General features: G+C 50.7%; 2 protein-coding genes across 7 annotated transcripts; one reads left to right on the forward strand and one right to left on the reverse strand.

Annotated features, from left to right (window-relative positions):
* Positions 1-429: 429 nt before the first annotated feature.
* On the reverse strand, positions 430-4,583 carry LOC104846745 (putative protein T-ENOL). 5 transcript variants are annotated; one of them, XM_064295819.1, is made up of 6 exons: positions 3,982-4,583; positions 3,465-3,549; positions 2,922-3,069; positions 2,630-2,663; positions 2,386-2,443; positions 430-1,445 (listed from the first exon to the last, which is right to left on the reverse strand). In XM_064295819.1, the coding sequence occupies exons 1-6, from the start codon at positions 4,242-4,244 to the stop codon at positions 1,410-1,412; spliced, it is 624 nt and encodes a 207-aa protein (XP_064151889.1). In that variant the 5' UTR covers positions 4,245-4,583; the 3' UTR covers positions 430-1,409. The 5 variants fall into 5 exon arrangements, with proteins under 5 accessions (XP_064151889.1, XP_064151888.1, XP_064151892.1 ...); XM_064295818.1 differs by having other exon boundaries at positions 2,922-3,072; XM_064295822.1 differs by having other exon boundaries at positions 3,802-4,583.
* A 221-nt stretch (positions 4,584-4,804) lies between these two features.
* CDIPT (CDP-diacylglycerol--inositol 3-phosphatidyltransferase) lies at positions 4,805-13,163 on the forward strand. 2 transcript variants are annotated; one of them, XM_003418847.4, is made up of 6 exons: positions 4,805-4,984; positions 5,082-5,216; positions 5,943-6,096; positions 6,582-6,663; positions 7,027-7,108; positions 7,240-13,163. In XM_003418847.4, exons 1-6 carry the CDS (start codon positions 4,942-4,944, stop codon positions 7,383-7,385), a joined length of 642 nt encoding a protein of 213 aa, XP_003418895.1. In that variant the 5' UTR covers positions 4,805-4,941; the 3' UTR covers positions 7,386-13,163. The 2 variants fall into 2 exon arrangements, with proteins under 2 accessions (XP_003418895.1, XP_023414688.1); XM_023558920.2 differs by lacking the exon at positions 4,805-4,984 and having other exon boundaries at positions 5,119-5,216; positions 5,929-6,096.
* Positions 13,164-14,034: the final 871 nt, after the last annotated feature.

Raw genomic sequence — 14,034 nt, forward strand, 5'->3', positions numbered from 1 at the left:
CAGGCACTCTACAAGAACTGCCCCACCACCTGATAGCACCAAAGTTCCCTTGAGCACAAAGTCTCTATCACTCCTAGATGCCCTGGCCCCAGGCCTGACTCCTGGGCCTTGTTGAGTCAGAAGACCAGGGATGAAGGGGAAAGCTGGGACAATCCCCTGCCCCCTTCCTATGCTCTCCCCAACTCACAGTCTCCCCATCTTTGCTTCTGGATTTTTGTTTTTGAACAATAAACAGAAAATCACCTTTTGTAACTGGGTTGGTGGGGTGTAGGGAGGCAAATAATGGTGTCAGGGTTGTTGATCGTGTCCTCTCTGGAGAAAGGGCTGGGAAAGGAGAACAATTTGGAAAAACGATGGAAATCTAAAACTGGACACAGCGTAGTGTCAAGTGGGCTGGCCTGGCTTTCAGTTCAGCCTCTGTGAAGGGCTAGCTGGGACAAGCTGCTCTCTGGGCCTCGGCTGGCTCTTCAACAGGACTTGATGGGCTAGAACTAGGCTCCTGTAGCTGGAAAACAGCTGACTGCAGTTCCTCCCTCCCTATTTGGCACGAGGCAAAAGCTCTCAGTTTGTCTCCTGACCAGTTTACCTAAAATACAACCCCCATTTGAAAATTTAAGTGTACCATTTCTTTCCTTTTTTTTTCCCTTCATGGTTTTGGCATTTTAAGCATATTTACTGTTACATTTCTACCAAGTATTGCACAGATTTGCGGCATTTCATAAACAATGGGGTTGTTTTGTGCCCTCGTGGGTGTCCTTTTCTACTTCATCTACTTTTGAACATGGTAAGGACTTTATAGTCCGTTTCTCTAAAGAACTCTTCTTCGAATTAATTGAACTGAATCTGGTATGAGATGTTCCCATAAGCATAAGCCCCAGAGATCGAAGGCGCAGGGTTCTCAAAACTGATGTTGGTGGCAGTGGTGGCCCCTTGGAAGCAAGGGTGGACCCTTCCAGAAGCCACAGGCCTAGACCCTAAGGGGCTGGCGTTTGCTAGGAGACTGGGTTTGGAACCAGGAGCTCGCCTCTGCCAACAGGGTATTAGATAATTGCCTGAATTAGAACTATTCCGATAATCTGCCCATCCCCAGCAAAAAACGGCCTCTCTACCCCAGGTTATGCTGCCTTCCAGAGAAGCAACACTGGGTACTGCCCGAGTTGCGGAGAGGACAGGATCCCTCTTTATTAAAGTCTCTGATCCCTGGTGGTATCCTTGTTGGCTGAGTGCGAAGAGATACATGCTGGTTCTGGAACACTTTGGAGGCTTCAGAGTTGGTGCTGCTCACAACCAGGAGTCCCCCCAAAACTGAGGTGTTCAATGAGTTGTGAAAGAGGAGCTTTGGGACATCTTCCAGGGGGACAAAATGGGGGAGAGAACGAGCGGCCAAGAGCAGCACCAAAGAGACGGGATCATCCACCAGATGTCAAGTTGCTAGGCAGAGGTCCCTAGAAAAGAATAAGAATCTTTTGTCTATTTAGATCCAAGGTTCATGTCTTTCTATCCTTTATCCTTTACCCAGTCAGCCAGCCTCTATCTACCCCCAATCCATCCACCTTCCTACCAATTCACTCATCTGTTTTTCTACCCACCATTCTTTTTCCACCCATCCATTCCTCATTCATCTATCCATTTACCCATTCGCTCACCATTCTCCATCTCCATTCACCATTTGCCTGCCATCCATCCACCCACCATTCTCCTGTTACCCATCCATTTACCATTCCCCATCCATCTCCATCCACACACCTAACTACCACTCCCCATCCATCTTTCTACTGAGCCATCCATCTATCCCTCAGCCATTCACCCACCTACTCATCTCTCTTTCATCTAATCGTCCACCCCCCATTTAAACTCCTTGAGAGCAGGGAGTCTGTTTTGTTCACTGCTGTACTCCAGCCCCTAAAGCAGTGCTGACACACAGTAAAAGTGTTTAATAGACATTCAATGAATTTATCCATCCACCCATTTACCTATGCCCCTATCCCTCCCTCCCCAATCTACACACACTCACTCTACTGAGTTTCACCTTTGTGCCTTTGCTCATAAATCCTCATTGCTTGGAATATCCCTACCAACCCTGTTTTCTTAGTAAATTCTTTCTTTAGGTGTCACCTCCTAGAGGAATTTTTCCATGATCTTTTTCCTTCCTGTCCCAACAAAGGCTCGGATAAGTGCTCTTCTGTTTCCATTTCTATTATAATATTGTAATTGGCCATTTCTTTGCCTGTTCCTACACTAAACTGTGAATTCCTCAAGGGCAGAGACTGTATCATTCATTTCTGTGTCTCAAGCTCCTAAAACAGGGACTGGCATAAAGCGGGAGCTGTAAATGTTTGGTGAATAACTGAATGGCCTTGTCATCCGTGGACATTATATATGTACCTTTTCACGAGGGGATGGCAAGAGGTGTGCCTTGGTACGGGTACGATTTCTGTCAGAGCTAGAGATGGCGGAAGAGAAGGGAGAGAGCTGAGAAGCTCTGAATTCAAGGGTCAGGGCAGAATAGGATTGCATGGCTTAAAATCCCCCTACCCTGCTGGGATGTTGTCAAACCCTTGCTCTCTCCCCTACAGGCTCCTCATCCTTCTCCCAGGACAAAGGGGATCTCCCCTGAAGCCTCACTCACCGGGTATCTGTGCCTCGGGTCTTGGTGATGAACACTGGAAATAGAGGCCCCAGTCAGAGAAATGACTATCGCCATGGCCAGAAGGCGATGTGGCTAGGGCAGAACGGGTTAGGGGATTGCTGGCCAGGCAGTGAGGAGCAAGGACTGGGTTAGTGGGTAGAGGGCAGTATGTAAGTCCTAGGGCTGGCTGTAAGATGGGGGAGATGTCAGCCATGGTTGGGAGGGAGATCAGGGATTGGAATTAGGAGTGTGGAAGCGTCTTTGGACACAGTGGTCCTGGGGTGGGAATCACCGTGTTTAGATATCTGAGTCCCTTGGTCTTGTGTCTGCTTTTCCTTGGTGGGCACAGGGTTCATGTGGCAGCCAGCAATAAACAAGGCCTCATCAGTGAGTTCTGTGCTAATCCGGGTCAGAAATTCCTCCGAACGGGATAAGGAAGCCTTCTGGGAAAAAGAAGAAGTCAGAGGGGCTGGGCCTGAGAGCTCCTACCTGGGGTTTCTGGGTTTGGGAGCTAGCAGGCTGGGGGATATGGGTCTAAAGAGTCTCCTAGTGGAAGATTGGGCCTTCATATTTAACCTAGAAGGCCCTGGACCTTGGGGGCAGTCTTTGGGGACCTCAGGGTCAGTGATGGAGGCTATGGGTCTGGGCCTAGGGCTCAGGACTGGGGGGTCTCTGGGGTGGGGGTCTCAGGACTGGGGAGTCTCTGGGTCGAGGGTCTCTAAGGTGGGGTCTTAGGGCTGGAGGCTCATGGCTCAGAGCTGGGGGTGTGTGCCTCCACCTAGGAGGTCTCCACTTCATTACACTTCCACCTTTCGTCTTTCCCTTCAGTGCTCACCTGACCTCCACCCAAGGAGGATGCAGCTTGGGTCGGCCGGCTGCCCTTTTTCTCCTCATTCTTGGTAGGAGTGGATGCCATGCCCCTGGGAGCAGTTGAAGCCTGTTTTTACTGAGAAACTAGCCCAATTCCCCCACCCCCAAACTCATCCCACCGCTATTCCCCCGCCCAGATTTAAACAGGGCTTATAGATGAATCGCCCCGCTGTCTCAGTCCCCACTGTCCCAGATTCTTCCGGGGGAGTTGGGGGGCGTAACAATCCCCCTCCCCATTTCCCGGCAGGGCTCTCCTTCCTTCTTCCCTCCCAAGCCAAGGCAGCCGACTTGCCGCCCCGGACCTGGCAGATAGGTTGAAATCTTGAGCTACTCGGCACGAAGGGAGACGGGACCCCTGCGGCGGCTGTTTCAGGGCTTGTTGGCGGGTGGGGTGTCGGGGAGGAGACAGGGAGGCGGAGATGGGGAAGAAGGTTGGAAAGAGAGGGACCCAGGGCCGCACTGCTACCCGTTGCTATAAAAACCTTGGTGTCTGCGAAGATTCCGCAGGCCCGTTGTCAGGAGATGTATTAAAGGTTCTAGAACCAAAGGTGGGGGTCATTTTCCCAGCATGCCCCGTTCCCTCCTCTCCTCCACCACCCTCCAGGTCCCTCCTTGAGGGCAGCGACCCCAGCGCCAGACGCTTGAGAAGATGGAAAAGATTAGAGTGGAGCCTTGGACCTAACCCTCCTACCACTAGGGGCGCGCAAAGAAGTAACCCCGCCCTAGACCACTCTCTAGCCGTCATTTCGTAACCTGTAGGCTGCGAGAGCAAATGAGGTCAGCGTTAGGAGGCAGGGAAGGAAAGCTGTGGAGTGTACCAAATAACCTCGTCTCTTCGGGATGCCAAGATTCAAGAGGAAGGAATCTTTTCTCTTTCTCTTCGTCTCCGGGAAAACACTTACCCCGTATAAAGGAAAATATAGATATTTATCTAGGCCTCCTTGTCTTTTGCCCTCGCCTTTGCAGTTCCTTCTTCTGCCAGGCGGCGATGGTTCTTTTCTCCCCCTCCTCCTTCTGTACTTTGGTACGAGCCACCAAGGGGCGGAGGGAAGAAGAGGAAAAGGAAGCGGCCAGATCTTAAAGGGGCCGCAGCCATTTTTTAAGGCTGTTTTCTTTAATTTTGCAACTACGAGCGCAGAGCGGTGGGTTCCCGGAAGCTGAGCACAACTGCAGCAGCTAGAACCACGGCAGGAAGCGGGTCCGCCCGCGGGGCTGCCCATCGGACGGGCGGAGTGTGCGCGCCCCCTGCGCCCCGCGCACATCGGGGCCGGCCCATGATCGAGCCGGCTGAGCGGTTTCGCAGCTGGGGCTGGGCCGGGGAAGCGGGATACTGTACGCAGTTGGCGCGGCGGATGCGCCGAACCGGAGGGTGAGGTCGCGCGGTGGCGCTGGAACAGCTCTGCCCTCTGGAACGGGCCCGGGACGGCAAGGGAGCTGCCGCGATGCCAGGCGAAAATATCTTCCTGTTCGTGCCTAACCTCATTGGTAAGTGCTGCTCGCGGCGCTCGGGCGAACGGTAGGGCGACGAGCCTGGGGTGGTTCCATGAACCCCACTGTCTGTTTCCCCCTTCACCATTGCAAGGTTATGCCCGGATCGTCTTCGCCATCATTGCTTTCTACTTCATGCCCTGCTGCCCCCTCACGGCCTCATCCTTCTACCTGCTCAGCGGACTTCTGGACGCTTTCGATGGACACGCTGCTCGAGCCCTTAATCAAGGTGACAGACACCCCTCCCAGCTAGCGTTGGGGCCCAGCAACTCCCTGTCCCCTGCCTCCTCAGGACCTCAGGGTGGGCCGGAACTCGGGAGTCTGAAGGGCTCTGTCATTCCCATCTCTATATAAGTCAGAACAGAGTGGCCCGGTTTCGTATCAGAAGAGATTTAAGCTAGTGCTTGAGAAGCACTTAATGATTGTGAGGGATGTCGGATAGCAAGACTGGACGGCTGTGGCAGTGCTAAAAGTCTCTTTGAATGTGAATCCATCAAGTGTTTTCTGAGGGCCTACTGTGTGGCAGACACAAGCAATAGGGATTCTGGAAGGCATGTTTAGAGGAAGGGTGGAGAGGGAAACCATGGCTTCTGAAGATTGACTGATGTTTTACAATCTGTTCTCTGTACCCACCTCTAAGACTTCTGCTAAGACTTCAAGTCTGTCTTGACCTGGAGCCTTGGCTCTGGGATTGATGCATTGTAGAGATAGCTTTCCCACCCCCATTCCTACACTGTTGCTTCCACACACCCCTGCGTTCTCATTTCATACCATGGCACCCTTGCCCGTTGACCTCTCACCCCACTGATAGCAGCCTGCTATTCTCCCAGACAGTGAATAGTGAACATTTTCAATCTTCTAGATGCTACATCAGAGTGATATACCAACTATGACATCTATCTTGGGTCCACTGCCCCTAACAGCACCTTCCCATCTAATAGCCCTGATTTTTCAGGGACCCGGTTTGGGGCCATGCTGGACATGCTGACGGACCGCTGCTCCACCATGTGTCTGCTAGTCAACCTGGCACTGCTGTACCCTCGAGCAACCCTTCTCTTTCAGCTCAGTATGAGCTTGGATGTGGCCAGCCACTGGCTGCACCTCCACAGGTCTGCTTCCATTCTGGGTTGCCTGGATAGACAGGTTAAAGAAGACACTACGGTGGGAAGGGGTGAGACTAGATGGGAGGGTGTCTGGGATGGCTTCAGACTTCTTGAGAGGTCTCCATTTTTTAGCCTCTGCTTTGTTGAAGGACCCAGGCCAAGTCCTGTTCCTCTCTGAATCAGCTTGAGTCCTGTTTACAGTTGAATTAGGCAATTCCTAAGACCCTCCTGGCTGCATAGTCCAGGATTTCAAATGGGTAATAACTCATGGGAAGGGTATGAGAACCTTCAAATGTGGCATTTGAATCCTGACTCTGCCCCTAACTAGGTAATCATGTGTCTTTGGACAAGATATACTGGTTCTCATCTGTGCCCCAGTTCATCTGTACAATAGAGGCATTCCCAGTATCTACTTCATGGGATCAATGTGAGGGATAGATGGATGTTAGTGGTAATGTAAACTCATGGATTCGTCCTACTTTCTCCCCAAGTTCTGTGGTCCGAGGCAGTGAAAGTCACAAAATGATCGACCTGTCTGGAAACCCGGTGCTTCGAATCTACTATACCTCCAGAGTGAGCATCTCCACCCCTCCCCTTATTCACTTAGCTGATGCCAGATCCTCTGCTGAGCCCTGGCCCGAGGCCTGGTCCCAGGTTAGGAGAGGCAGCGAGCATAATGGGACAACCAGCCCAGTCTCCCAGGGAAGGAGCAGCCTGTGAGCTGAGGCATGAAGAAAGAGTACGATTTGTGGGAAGGGACTATGAATTGTTCCAGGCAGCAAATGGAAATGAGGCCCTTGTGACACCCCTTTTTCCCCATATGTCCCTTCCTACTACCTACCTGCCTAAAGGTCTGGGCTCCCTATCCCTGAGTGAGGCGGGAAGGGTACATGGCCCTGCCCTCTGGCTTAAGCAGCCTTTTTGCTGTTTGTGCAGCCTGCTCTCTTCGTCCTATGTGCTGGAAATGAGCTCTTCTACTGCCTCCTCTATCTGTTCAATTTCTCCGAGGGACCACTAGGTAGGAGCTAAGGGGCTGGGCAGGAGGGTGGGAGGGGGCTTCTGGCCTGCCAAGGGAAGTGAAGGCCTCAGACTCCTAGGCCCATCCCCACATCTCATTTTCTTTGTCTCTCCCCTGCTTCCTTCCTGCAGTTGGCTCCGTGGGTCTTTTCCGAATGGGCCTCTGGATCACCGCCCCCATTGCTTTGCTGAAGTCTGTCATCAGTATCATCCACCTGATCACAGCTGCCCGCAACATGGCTGCCCTGGACGCGGCAGACCGTGCCAAAAAAAAGTGACTCTGGATCTTCCAGTCCCCCAGCGCCCACTTGCCCTGGGAGTCTCACTGTGCCACACGGCTCCCTTTCCCCTCCTAGGAGGTCCCAGTCTCATGTCTTCCTAATGTGTTATCCAACCCACTGGGATGAGGGTCAGCTTCTCTTTGGTGATGTTGTCTTCTCCAAACTCCTGAGGGCTGGTCCCACCCCTGTAAGCACCAAGGACCTGGGCTTCAATTGAGGAAGGATACTCAGGGGACCCCACCCATACAGGTGATGATGCCCCTGGGGCCCCAGGAGGCCTATCTGAGGACTGGGCATTGTCACGCCCTGCTGACTCAGCCCTGGGGTCTGGCTTGGCCTGATATTTTAGGGACACTTGAGTGAGGGAGATGATGTAGGGGCCGAGGTTCACAAAAGGCAGGAGATTCAGGCTTCCACCCCTGACCAGAGGCAGCCTGGGGACGCCACACCCAGGAGGGAAGGAGCCTTTTAGGTCCTTCTCTGTTGCAGTTTCCTCTCTCCCATCTACCCTGGACCTGGAAGCCTTGATAATAAAGGCGGGAGCTTCACTATCTGGACTTTGTTTCCTTGCCGATACTCTTGGACCAAGGCCTGGGTCCAGGGGATCCTTAGGGAAAAAGGGAAGATGGAGCTGGGCCCCTAGTTTGCTGAATGGCTCTTTCCTGCCATTCCACGGTGCCCTCAAAGGCTTTCTCTGCCACCCAAGCACATGCCATGTCCTCTCTACCCACCTGCTTTATTTTCTTTATAACATTGCCTCCATTTATTTGTATAGTTGATATTTTCTACCACACTAGAATGTAAGCTCCATGAGGGCACAGACTTTCTGTTCCGTCTCTACGCCTCGAATGAAGACTAACCGTAACCTGGCATATCGTAGCTGGTTAGTAAATATTTGTGAATAGATCAGCTGGTTTCTCAAAGTGTACTCTAGGGATGGGCCCAGAAGTCTGCAATTTTAAACAATTTTGAGGAGCCCTGGTGGCACAGTAGTCAAGAACTCAGCTGCTAACCAAAAAGTAGGCAGTTTGAATCCATCAGCCACTCCTTGGAAACCCTGTGGGGCTGTTCTGCTCTATCCTATAGGGTTGCTATGAGTTGGAATCAACTTGACGGTAACAGGTTTTGTTTTCTTTTTTTTGGCCATATACCAGGCATCATTCTGGGCATCGGTCCCTAGCAGCTACTCCTACTATTTATCTGAGCTTTCTCTGCTGCCTGGCACCTGCTTTCTTTTGAAAGCTATACTGGGCCTCCCATCTGTCAGACCCTGTACTGGGGGTCTTTTGCAGATGTTACTCATTTAATCTTCATAAAGCTCAGCCAAGAGGCAGTCAGTGTCCAGAAGAGTTGAAACTTAGCCGATGTGTATTGAGCCTCAACTCTTGTACTGGGCACAGGGACTCAGTGTGGAGCTCTGCAGCCAGCTTCCCAGCCCCCTTGGAGGTCACAGGAGTGATAACAGATGGCTTAGGGAGTAGAAACCTCACTTAGGTTCTGGAGAAGGGGGTGGGTAGCCTAAATTGCATAGGGATTGAGGAGGGAAGGGCTAGCAGAGGAGAGAATTCCCAGCTGAGGGAACAGCATACAACCTCAGGGAGGCCAGAGATCACCCTCGGAAACCAGAAATGGAAGTAGATAGATTCTGCTGGGGGTGAGGTGGGGTGGTGATGAGAGATAAGGCAGAAGAAGCCAGCAGGGCAGCCTGAGGAGCCTGGTAGGGCACGGGCCACACGGAGCTACTAAAGGGATTTTTGTTTTAAATAGGTAAAATATTCACATAAAACTTCAAACACTGCAGAAGGATGACAAAACAGTCTCTTCCCACCTCAAGCTCTCCGCTCTCCCCCGAGGCAACCACTACTAATTTCTTGTGTGTTTGTCTAAATAAATCCCTTACATCTAAACAGATTTCCATATTTTAAAATTCTTCTATAGATTCGCCGCTCTGCTGCTAACAAGCTATCGCTGTTCTAAGTGCTTTTTTGTGTTCTTTTATCTCAGAACTGTGTTATATACTATACATTATAGTAATCTGTTATTGTGCTCACTTTACAGACAGGAAATTGTGGTCCCTGACAGGATTTCAACCTGGCTAGTTTGGCTCCAGAGCCTGCACACTTAACACTGAGAATACTCAGCACTGCCATATCAATATAATAAGCATAATATTCATAATGGCTGCATAGTATTCCATTAATGACTTCATAAAGTCCTGCTACTCTGAACAATGCTTCAGCAAATCATCTCTGACCTCTTTTGGGGGGGCAGTTAGGATGGACATTGAAGGGCTATAAGCAGGGCAGTAGCAAGGAAAGATTTGTGCTTGAAAAAGATGTTGCACAAAGCGGACCTGTCTCTCCAACTTCTAGTGTGCCCTCGTCTGGCTTCCTGCTCCCAGTCAAGGTGGGAGACCAAATAAGGGGCACCTTGCTCACTGAGAGGGCGGTGGGAAAGATGTCCTCCCAGCTCCTGCTCTGGAGCTCTTTTTCCTTCCCTTAGTCCTTTGTGAGTCAGCTCTCTTCTCCAGCCAGATGGACCCCCTGAGCACTTGCTGAGGCCCAAGAGCTGGGAGTCCTCTGCCCTGCCAGCTCCCACAGCCCCGACTGGCTCCTTAGTGCTTACAGTGACATCAGAAGTCTCTAACTTATCCAACTATATGTGAGCCTTTTAGGAGTGAGGAGGAGAGTGTGAGCACCTTCCACTCCAGTAGAATGTGTCCCTGGGGCTCCTCAGGCACTGAGGGCCCCGGGAAGGACTTTCTAGTCCCTCTCCCACGCATGAGGTCTGGAGGTTGGTCTACTATCTTCTGTCCCATGTCCAGTAGCTGGCCTGAGCTCAAGAGGAACCTGCAGAGCACAGACCCTGTGTTTATAGCCCAGAACCTGTGACCTGTGATCCCTTGGGGGTTTCAGGTAGGGAGTGGGGAATAGGGGAAGTCTGCGCTGAACTGGGTCCTGGAGGCACTATTTTTGATTTCGGAACACAGTGGAGTCACATTGTATGTGCAGTGTAACTTTTTGGAATTCAACTATACACTTATGGACAGAAGGAATAACTACCATGCAGAAATTCCATCTGCTCATTCCACTCAATAAGCGCGCACCTCAGAGAGGGCATGAAATGGGTACCAAAACTGCTGTTCTCTCAGGTAGTCTTAGGTCTCATAGTGTGATTAAAGGTAACACTAGCTGCTGTAACAAACCCCAAAATGTATACTGGCTCTATCCTGGTAGAAGTTGATTTCTAACTCATGTAAAGGCCTGTCAGGTGCCCCTGACTAGGAAGCATCTCCTGCAAGCTGTGATTCAGGGACTCAGGTTCCTCCCATCTTAGGTTTCCACTATTGTTAGCACATGGCTTCCAAGATTGCCCTGCCTGTTCGCATCATGCCCTCAGATGGGTATGGAGAACTGCACGAGGCTTGGGAAGGCATGGAATTCACACGTGTTACTTCCACTCATATTTCATTGGTTACAACTCAGTCACAGGAACACATCAAAGTGCAAGGAGGTTGTGAAATATAGATCCGTGTGTGGGCCTAAGAAGAGGAAATAGGTTTGATAAGCAGCGTCTGACCATGCTGAATGTGATTTTGCCCTTTAAAGACATAGATTCTTTTAAAACGAGTCCTTAAATCAATTATTTTACCTGGTACTCAACCAAACAAAAGCTCAGTGCTGGAGAAAAACAGGCTGTGCTGAATTTAATCAGAGATCACACAGCACTGTATTTTATGGACAATTTAAGAGACTTTCAAGGGTAGTTTGGTAACAAGTGTTCCTCCCAGTGGGGACCAACTTGGAATCTGGCTCTGATGTAAACCGAGCTCCACTATTTCCAGCAAGGTCTGTTTGCCTGTCACTGGCGTGTATCTTGTCTGTCCCATCTTCATATATACAATAAAAGAGCAGTTTCCCATGTTACCTTATCGGGTCTCACAATCCTGTGAGGTAGATTTAGCAGTCAGGCTAGGCTAGGCGATGCTATGGAGTGCAGCCCTGAAGGCGTTGAAGGGGTGAGATCTATGGGGGTGGGGGGTGAGGCGGGGGGAGGTGAGACGCTGGGACACATCCTCTGTGGGAACAGGAGAGAAGACAGGGAGTCCAGATGCCAACAGTTTGTTAGATTTGCTGCTGGGAGGGGGCGGGCCTTCCTGCCCAATTTGCTTCTATTTTCTCAATGAGGTCAGAGAAAGTGGGCAGAGGTGTAGGTTGTGAAGAGAGTTGTGAAAAGAGGAGGTGTGAATGGTTGTTCTGAAAGAGGAGTCTCACACGAGAGAGAATTGCAGTCAGGACCTATTACGCCTCCCTTGAAATTTGCTACCATGAGTTTCAAATGAGATCTATCAGCAAGGTGGCATATTTCTCTTCCAACAGCATGTGGCTAGTCAGGTCCAGGGCAGGCTGCAGGTGCCTCCAGAGGCTAGTTGATAGAAGAAGGTATGGGCTTTTCCCACTAAGTGTCATGGTGGGGAGGGGGCGAAGGAGTTAAAGGAGGTTTCACGTCAGTGATTACATTGATAGACCATCTAAACCGGGCAAAGATGGAAATGAAAAGGAGGTTGTAGATGATAAGAAAATGGCTGGGGTCAACATTATTGAAGTTTGAGGTGGAGAAATGGCTACTTGGAAACTGAGGATGAGACAGCAAGGGTTGAGGTTTTAGAGGTTATGTGGTTATTAGCAATGACAAGGTCAAAGGATGCCCATAGGAGCGGGGACTGAGATGGGAAGGAACCTACCACATATCCACTTGGGCCAATCTTGCCTAGTTGTCACTCATCCCCAGAGGCCCTTGGTAATAAACAATGCTAACTTTTAACACTTAATATGCACCAGAAACCAGATGAAGAACTTTAAATTAATTGCCTCTCCTCGACTTGACGGCACAGTGTAAGGGGAAAAGCAGGAGAGCTTTGGGAGGGTGGAGGCGGACTCATTTGCCTAGTCCACAAACACTGAGCCAGCACCACTGAGTGCTGTGGACCCTGCCTCAACAAGCTCGTGCTTGAGTAAAGCCACTGACCACACAAATGCAACTCAACTCAAAAAGAGAGAAGGCCCATGGTATTAGGCCCCAGTAGGGAAAAAGGAATTAGACCCTAAGAAAGAGTCATCCATTACATTTGTACCTTCACACCAACCCTACCCAGTAGAATTGCTGGCCCATTTTATAGACAAGGAAAGGAGGTCAGAGAGGTTGAGTTGCCTGCTCTAACCACACAGTGAGTAAGCCCAAGCTTCTCCCTCCTTCCCTGGAATCTTTTCATTCCTTCAGCACCAACCAGGCAGGCCTAGCACTTACAGCTCTACTGGCTGGAAGGGGCTGGTGCACCTTGCAGCACCCACTTGTGCAACCAGATTGATCGAGGCTGGATCCTTCCCCTTTCAGCAGAGCTTCTAAACTAAGACAGGCTGGGAAGAAAGACGTGACATTCAGCTTCCAAAAGTCAGCCAATAAAAACCCTATGGATCACAATAATTCAATCCGTACCTATCATGGGGAAGGCACAGGATAGCATTTTGTTCCATTGTACATGGGGTTACCATGAGTCGAGAGTCAACTCCAGGGCAGCTAACAACAACTGGTTATGTTAGCTCCCTCCCTCCATGCTTCCAAAGAGCCCAGACCAGAAGCTTAGGGAGCTACTCTGGCTCCTACTGCCCCTGGGCAAGGTCATCTTCCCTGATCTGAGAAGGGACAAGCTAACAGGCCGGAAAGTTGCACAATTCGACCAGCAGGTGGTGCCAAGGGGAAACTCCCCAAGGATGGGAGGTGGAAGGCAGGGATGTATGACTGGCAGCTGGAGGGTTAGACCTCCAAGAGGACTTCCTGGCCAGGCTGGGCAGCAGGAGGAATTGGCAGTGAGAAGAGATGTTGCTAGTGCAGGAGCCGACCCGAGGGGCTGGCTGGGCTGGCCAGGCAGGCCCCATTTTCCCACCTGTGGCTTTATCTCCCCCACCTAAGGTCCAGGAAAGCTGAGTACCTAACAAAAGGACAGGTCTGGCTTGGTTGGTAAGGCTTTGGAATCATATTTCTATCAGTGTGGCTTCAAGATAGTCTTCTCCCTGCCTCAGCTTCCTCTCCACTTTACAAATGACAGTAGTTCCTAGTAACTGTCTCAAGATTACAGGGATACTCCCCACTACTAAATTCCCCTTTGAGTTAGTTTTGGGTTTCACCTTAAGGAAATAGGAAAAGGTTTAAATGCCCAGAAATGTTTAGTTTTATTAGTCACTGCAATACAGAGCTAAGGCACGGTGTGGGTGTTCTCAAGAGTTTGAGAGGCAGGAGGGCACTGGAGAAGCAAGCTTTCCTGGGGCCTACGCCCACCAGCTACCTTCTCGGCTGGGGGCTGAACCTGAGACTCTTCCCCAAGCTAGTCCAAGGCCGTGTTGAAGAGACTGATGGGAATGGAGCTGTCAGTGATGAAGGCTGATTTCAGGTTCAGGCTCTGGAGTAGTTTTACCTAGAAGGATGGAGGAGGAGGATGAGAACAAGGGGCCACTTCCCTCATCTCCGTGACTACCTCTCTAGGACAGGCTTCCATTCACTCTTATCTGACACTGCAGCTATCTGCCACCCCATCCTCAAAGGATCAGTCAGGAAAAATGAACACCACTAGGGAAGCCTGAGGGACTAT

The sequence above is a fragment of the Loxodonta africana genome, chromosome 12 (genome assembly GCF_030014295.1).
Source record: "Loxodonta africana isolate mLoxAfr1 chromosome 12, mLoxAfr1.hap2, whole genome shotgun sequence".
Lineage (NCBI taxonomy): Eukaryota > Metazoa > Chordata > Mammalia > Proboscidea > Elephantidae > Loxodonta > Loxodonta africana.

What these genes read in the sequence shown, in the direction of transcription:
- LOC104846745 (XM_064295818.1), bottom strand. Translation starts at nt 4,244, where the DNA reads ATGACGGCTAGAGAGTGGTCTAGGGCGGGGTTACTTCTTTGCGCGCCC. An exon ending in ACCCGAGGCACAGATACCCG is followed by an intron (nt 2,444 to 2,629) that starts GTGAGTGAGGCT and finishes CGCCATCTCTAG; the next exon opens with CTCTGACAGAAATCGTACCC. An exon ending in TGCCATCCCCTCGTGAAAAG is followed by an intron (nt 1,446 to 2,385) that starts GTACATATATAA and finishes ATTCTTTTCTAG; the next exon opens with GGACCTCTGCCTAGCAACTT.
- CDIPT (XM_003418847.4), top strand. Translation starts at nt 4,942, where the DNA reads ATGCCAGGCGAAAATATCTTCCTGTTCGTGCCTAACCTCATTG. An exon ending in CACTGGCTGCACCTCCACAG is followed by an intron (nt 6,097 to 6,581) that starts GTCTGCTTCCAT and finishes TTTCTCCCCAAG; the next exon opens with TTCTGTGGTCCGAGGCAGTG. An exon ending in GAATCTACTATACCTCCAGA is followed by an intron (nt 6,664 to 7,026) that starts GTGAGCATCTCC and finishes CTGTTTGTGCAG; the next exon opens with CCTGCTCTCTTCGTCCTATG.